Raw genomic sequence first — 7,315 nt, 5'->3', positions numbered from 1 at the left:
CTTAAACTCGCGATAGATCAATGTATGTGATAATCTCACTTTCTATATATAATTTTTCGCTGTTTGAATAACAGTGGAAAGGAAACGTTATATAATTATCAATTTCCAACGTTTTTATTAAATTGTAATCACGTTAAATACAAATTCAGTCCCATTAAACATTTTTTTTAGCCTACATGACACCCATGTCTGGTTCTTGTCTAAAAAGACGGGTTTATAATGTTTAATACATTTGGCTGCTTTTAGTTGGTTCACCCTCCGCCTATGTCTAGCAGAGACTGTTTTTCTCAGCTAAATGAGAATCGGAAGACATTTAAACACATTACTGTCTAAGAGAAACAACTGAGATATTAAATAGATTTATTTCAGTTTTTTTTATTCTATGTGTGATCTTCCCCCAATTCTGTTTCTTTTCTTTGACACTGAGTCCAGGTTCAGCTATTCCAGTGGGCATCGATGTGCAGGTGGAGAGCATTGACAGCATTTCAGAGGTCAATATGGTAAGTGTCTGCTCTTTTATAAATTACTTTTAACCTTTAACCTGTCAGTGAGATCTGCACACCCTCAACTCCCAGTGCTAGTCATACATCAAGCTTAAATCCTCGACCATTTAAACAGATTGGATTCAGGACTGAGGCAGAGGGCAAAGGTTAAAACAACAATGAATGTGTGCAGAAAAGCATGTTAAATCCGTAGACGTGTTCATTCGACATACATGTCTTTATGTACTCAAGTGTCATTCATTTATTTTTATATTATGTTATTTTTCCTTATCCTGTTGCTAATAACATAAATTGAAGTATGAGGATTATGTAGTGAAAACAAATGTTTGGCACCAGTTATAATCATATATAGACAGTGACTTTCAAAGTATGAAGGAGTGGCTTAAGCAAACTGACAAAATCGTTTTCATGTCTTTTGTGGGCATAGGACTTTACCATGACCTTGTACCTTAGGCATTACTGGCAGGACGACAGACTGACCTTCCCCTCCAGCAATAACAAAAGCCGAACGTTTGACGCTCGGCTGGTGAAAAAGATCTGGGTGCCTGACGTCTTCTTTGTTCACTCCAAGCGTTCTTTCATTCACGACACCACCATGGAAAACATCATGCTCAGAGTCTATCCAGATGGAAACATTCTCTACAGCGTCAGGTACCGCATGAAGCCACTTTCCTGGAACCAGATGTTTTTACAAGAGCTGTGAAACTAGCAATTTCCCCGAGGCATTTTGCTGTGTTTCAAGATTTCATAGGAAAGGAAACAAGATATTTTCAGCTCTTTACTTTGAAGTAAAGTTTGTCAAGAAAGGACAGTTCACCCAAACCTAAAAATTCTGTCATCATTTACTTAGCCTCATGTCGTTCCAAACCTGTATGACTTTCTTTCTTCTGAAGAAAGAAATTTGATGTTTTGAAGAATTTTCCATACCACAAATGGAGAAAACAGCATTCTGAAGTCATACAACTTTGTGTAATTCACAAATGTCATTGTTCAGTGATAATCTTCCCATTCAGTGAGCTTTTAACTCAAGAACCACTATGACTGGATCCTCGAGTCAGTGAGAACTGGAGAACTGGATCTGATTCTTGAACAAACTTTTTTTTTTTTTTTTGAGCTGATTCTATTTAGTGAAGCAGTTGAATCTGTTCACACTCTGGACTGAATGATTTGTTCAGTGAGTTGAACTCGAGAACCAGATCAGTCTGATTCATTTTCTTTTTCTGCCAGTTCTTTCAAGTGAACTTGGTTCATGGATAGGACTGAACTTTTGTTTTGGGATTGTGTTGCCGTGGTCAACACAAGTGGAGGATTATTAGTGAATCGTGATTTAAATATTAGTTTATTCATAAAACCTAAGATATAGCATGGCTACAGAAGATTGAAATATGGCCAACAAATTGTATGGACTACTTTTATGTCTTGTTCTTTAATTGTCATCATAACTGTAAACTGTCATTATATGGAAATATCTGAGTGAAAGTTTTATGTAAATTTTACAACAGAATTAGTATTATTTTATTATTATTTATACACTATTTTTATTATTATTTTTAATTGGCTTTTATTTTTATATCTTCCATTTTTATTTAAATTTTAGTTTAATTGTTAGTCCTTTTTTATGCTTTTGACTTTTTAAAGTTTTTTATTTCAGTTTTGGTTTTAATTATTTCAGTTACTAATTTTAGTACTTCAACTTATTTCAGTTAGTTGCCAAGGCAGCGTTTCAAACATTTAGTTTAGTTTAAGTTTTAGACAGAATAAATCCTTTTGTGGGAGACTTTGAGCTTTGTAACTGCAGATCGTATACATGCACAAACAGCCACATAACACACTAATGAAAAGGAAAACAAGGAATCGCATCATATGACCCCTTTAATATTTATATTTTATTTCAGCTTTATTTTAATTAACAAAATGTTTTTTAATAGTTTTAATTTAGTTAACGATAACAACACTGATTATAATTTTTTTTTTTTCATGGGGAAAAAAGTCATACAGGTTTAATTATGTGTGACCAAATCCCCTTTGTTTACTTTAACTGACAAATGAGGTGTGTGTGTGTGTTTTTTTTAAAAATACTTCTTAACTATAGTTGGACAAGAATCTTTTCAAAGAATTAGCAGCATGCATGGCAAGTGTAGGCTTGTGTGCATGATCAGGTGTGCCTGAGCCAGTTAATGCGCAGGATCAGTTTTCATTTCAATTAATCTGAATTGTTTTCTTGATTTGATGTTTTGCTAAGCACAATATCACATGTCTCAATTTTAAAGGGACTTTTTCAGTCTAATTGTAAGTGATTTGTTAAGGCTGTCCTGAATTGTGAATTGCAGAATCACAGTGACGGCTCTCTGCTCTATGGACTTCAGCAGGTTCCCTCTAGACACACAGAACTGCTCTCTAGAGCTGGAGAGTTGTGAGTATGACCGTCTGTGTGTGCATGTACACTCAACATTAAGCAATATCAACAGAGTACAAGGAAATAATTAGTCAAAGCACTATGCTCTAAGTATACCTGTAAACATATCCTTAATGTAGCATGTTGTGTTTAAAGGGATAGTTCACCCCAAAATGACAAATTCTGTCATCTTTTACTCACATTGATTTCTTCTGTGGAGCACAAAAGAAGAAATTTAGCAGGATGTTCACAGCTTGTACAATGAAAATACACAAATGTTTGAAAGTTTGGGGATAGTAAGATTTGTTTTTTTAATAATTATTATTATTTTTAAAGAAACAAATACTTTTATTCAATAAGGACACATTAATTTGAGAAAATGTGACAGTAAAGCCTTGTCAAAAGTTCTATTTTAAATTAATTTCCTTTTGAACTTTATATTCATCAAAGAGTCCTGAAAAATGTATTATGGTTTCCACAAAAATACTAAAGAGCACAATAGTTTTCCACATTTATAATAATAATAAATATTTCTTTAGCACAAAATCAGCATATTAGTGATTTGCATAGTGATTTCTGAAGGATCATGTGACACCGAAGACCAACCTCAAACTTTTAATGGTAATGTATACAGTTACCCAGGACCAGTCAACTTTAAAAAGTGGTTCATATCACTTGGGCGCTAAATTCCAAGTCTTCTGAAGCCATATGATAGCATTGTGAGATGAACATACCAAAATTTACGATTTAAGATTTTCAGTGAAAACACATTCTTCTTGGCATTTAGTATAATTGGCGTCAAACCTGACTAAACTTATGTATGCATAAATGCCATTTTTATAACAATGACCTGTTTCTTAAACAAAGCTATTGTTTCTTTCAGAAGGCTTGGAATATAAGTCATGAGTCAGTTAAATAAAAGTAGTAAAAATAGTTTGAGAATTTTTATATATATATATATATATATATATTAGATTAAAAACCTAAACTTGTAAATAAATATGTAAACAAAAATGAGAAATGTAGTCTTGGCACATAACTAATATAAATAAGTTGAAGTTAAAGTACTAAAATTACTAAAACTGAAATAAAAATTAATTAATCCTATATAGAAATATATATATATATTTAAAACTAATAAAAGCACACAACAAAAAATGGTAAAACTTAAACTAAAAACAAAAATGGAATATTTAAAGTAAAAGCTAATTCAAATAATATTAACATATAAATTAATACTATAATAGTATACAAATGATGCTAAAATAACACTGACACAAGTTGTATGGACCACTTTTATGGTGCTTTTTGATTTTTGTACTAGTCATTCACTATATTCTTTCATTATATGTCAAAAGAGTAGCGTAAACATTCTTCAAAACTTTTCCTAATGTGTGAAATGGGCAAAAGAACATTTTACGTGATTATGATGACATAATATTCATTTTTGGGTGAACTAGTCTAATAGTACTAATAGTAAAGTTTTATATGTTTTGGGCATGCTAGTGGTGTATCATATAACCTTTTTTTAATTTTGGTAGTTTTCTCCAACAACTACCAGCAGTCATATTTAATCTGATTCATGCAGTCTTCATTATTGCAGATATAAAATAATTGCACTGAGGAACTGGTTCAAAGTTGCATATCTCTGTCTCTTTCACCCATGACACACAGAATTACATGGGCCTCAGCTTCAGAGGAGAGATGACAGAGCTGGTTTTGCATGCTCTGTGTTCTCTCCTCTGAGGAGTGCCGCCCATGTATCTTCAAAGAGAGTTTGCTGTCTCACACCTCCCCACTCCCTTCCCACGTTTTATTTTTTGCTCTCTTGAAGATGCATACAATGAGAACGACCTCATGCTCTATTGGAAGAATGGGAACGATTCATTAAGGACTGACGAGATTGCACTCTCGCAGTTTTTTATTGAAGAATTCCACCCTTCCTTCGGGCTAGCCTTCTACAGCAGCACCGGTATGTGTGCTTCACTTCCTCCTGCATGCTTTTATTACCGTACTACCATGTGCTTCATTACAGTGAACCAACAGAGAGTCCAGGGAATGAGATTTCCCAGCATTCTTGGCTGAAACGGTTGGATATATGCAGTGTTTTTCTTTCCCTTGATTTCTTGGGTCACTTTCAGGAAGCCTGTTACCCCAAATCTTAGATAAACATTTACATCACTTAAAAAAATCGATTTCAAATAAATGTTGAAATAAATGTGTCATAGTTTTCACAAAAATATTAAGCAGCACAATTGTTTTCAACAATGGTAATAATAAGAAATGTTTCAGCCTCATGTCATTAGCCCCTTTCACACATAAAGTATTTATTGGTAAATTACCGTTAAAGGGGTCATATGACTTTTATAAAGAATATCTCTTTGGATTTGAGACTTTAGTCTTTGCAACTTTACAGATCTTCTTTATGCACCAAGAGCTTGTAACACTCCAAAGAGAAAGGAAAAATTGAAATCGCATCATATGACCCCTTTAAGAGATCATGTGTGAACAGGACCTTTTAAAAAATACCAGTAAATTCGTTCAAGGGAAGTTGTAACATTACCAGTAAATTACCGGTATGATGCTGTGTGTAAACGCAGAATAAATATTACCGGTATGAGCAAATTTGAGTTCAGAACGCGCTGACGTAAGACGTCTACTCTGGGCCAATCATAACATTCTGACGCAGATGATGCATTTACTCCACACTGCGAATACCTCAAGCATGTGACGGAAATGTTACGCCCCTTACCATACTGTGATGCCCTGTCCGGCCGGAGCGACGAGACAAAAACATTAAAACCCATTATAAACTAAGCATTTGTTGCATCCGGTGAAAGCAGATTTGTTGCATCCGGCAATCGTGACGTAAGACGTCTACTCTGGGCCAATCATAACATTCTGACGCAGATGATGCATTTACCCCATGCTGTGTAGATCGGCATCAACAAAAACATCAGCAAAAACACTGACTGTGTATACCCCTTCATATTTACAAACACAACACCGGGAAGCGCAGCCGTTAAGAGGTCATTTCTGGTTAATGATGTCACAGAATTTACCAGTATTTAAAACGGATGTGGGAATGGTGCTTTACCGATAAAAAGACGGAATGTCGTTGCCTGTGTGAACAGCGCATTTTTGTATTTACCGTTAAAGTCCTTCCAGTAATTTTACGGCAATTTACTGGTATTACTGTGTGACAGGGGCTAATGTCACATATTTAGTAGAAAATGCATAAATAAAGTTAACATTTAAGAAATTTCACAATTTTCACTTTTTCAATTTAGACTTTTTATTTATTTATTTATTCTTAAACTATTAAAATTTAATTTAAAATAAAGAAATATTTATTTTCTGAATATTTATATAATTTTCTTTCTGTATTTAAAGGGATAGTTCACCCAAAATGAAAATTGTTGTTCCAAACCCGTAAAACCTTTGTTCATCTTCAGAACACAAATTAAGATATTTTTGATGAAATCCCAGAGCTTTCAGACTCTGCATAGACAGCAACGCAACTACCACATTCAAGGCCCAGAAAGGTAGTATAAGAACATTGTTATTATTGAATAGAGTCACTATTTTTGTTTTCTTGGCGCACAAAGTAGCTTCATAAAATTATGTTTGAACCACTGATGTCACATCAGACTATTTTAACGATGTCCTTACTATACCTTTCTGGGCCTTTAACATGGTAGATCCCTTGCTGTCAGAAAACTCTTGGATTTCATCAAAAATATCTTAATTTATGTTCCGAAGATTAACGAAGGTCTTACTGGTTTGGAACGACATTAGGGTGAGCAATTCATTTTCTTTTTGGGTGAACTATCCCTTTAAGTTCTTTTAACTAAATCATCTAACATGTATGAAATGATATGTCTAAGTTCATTGTGCTGTTAAATATATCAACAGTAAGTCATGGGGCAACGCATATCCTGAGAATGATCCCTTTTTTTCTTTTTCATTTGTGATAAGTAGGGCTGCACGATTAATCAAATGCGATTGTCATGCGCATTTTGATAGTAATGCCGGTTCTGTAATCAGCAGGAAATCATCATCACGTGCTTTCAGATGGAGCAGAATTTACTACACATAGCCGTAGTTCACTGACAAGTTACGCAAAAAAATCGCAGACGATTTTATTGCGCGATTATGAAATCGAAGAAATAGTTTGCGATAATGACAGCTGTTTGCATAGCTTCTCTTTTTAAACCAATTTTTTACAGAAATTAGTTAAAGGGGACCTAACACACACAATTTCACCAAATCTCATATTAATCTTGAGTACCTAGTAGGGCTGCACGATTAATCAAATGCAATTGTCATGTGCATCTTGATAGTAATGCCGGTTCTGTAATCAGCAGGAAATCATCATCACGTGCTTTCAGATGGAGCAGAATTTATTACACATAGC

At 34.1% G+C, this 7,315-nt stretch overlaps 1 protein-coding gene across 2 annotated transcripts in view; it reads left to right on the top strand.

Moving 5' to 3' along the window:
* Window positions 1–428: 428 nt before the first annotated feature.
* Window positions 429–7,315, top strand: part of LOC107743387 (gamma-aminobutyric acid receptor subunit rho-3-like) — an 11,941-nt gene continuing 5,054 nt past the window's right edge. The window contains exons 1-4 of one of the 2 annotated variants that reach the window (XM_016556581.1): window positions 429–500; window positions 957–1,154; window positions 2,834–2,916; window positions 4,733–4,870. In XM_016556581.1, the coding sequence (XP_016412067.1) occupies window positions 457–500; window positions 957–1,154; window positions 2,834–2,916; window positions 4,733–4,870 (463 nt within the window). In that variant the 5' untranslated portion in view covers window positions 429–456. Of the gene's footprint in view, window positions 501–930; window positions 1,155–2,833; window positions 2,917–4,732; window positions 4,871–7,315 lie in introns of both variants that reach the window. The other variant, XM_016556580.1, reaches the window with a different exon arrangement.

This window comes from Sinocyclocheilus rhinocerous, unplaced genomic scaffold, assembly GCF_001515625.1.
Source record: "Sinocyclocheilus rhinocerous isolate Xijiao unplaced genomic scaffold, SAMN03320098_v1.1 scaffold106, whole genome shotgun sequence".
NCBI lineage: Eukaryota > Metazoa > Chordata > Actinopteri > Cypriniformes > Cyprinidae > Sinocyclocheilus > Sinocyclocheilus rhinocerous.
Note: the sequence above shows the minus strand (reverse complement) of the source record. Positions and strands in the feature narration are given on the sequence as shown.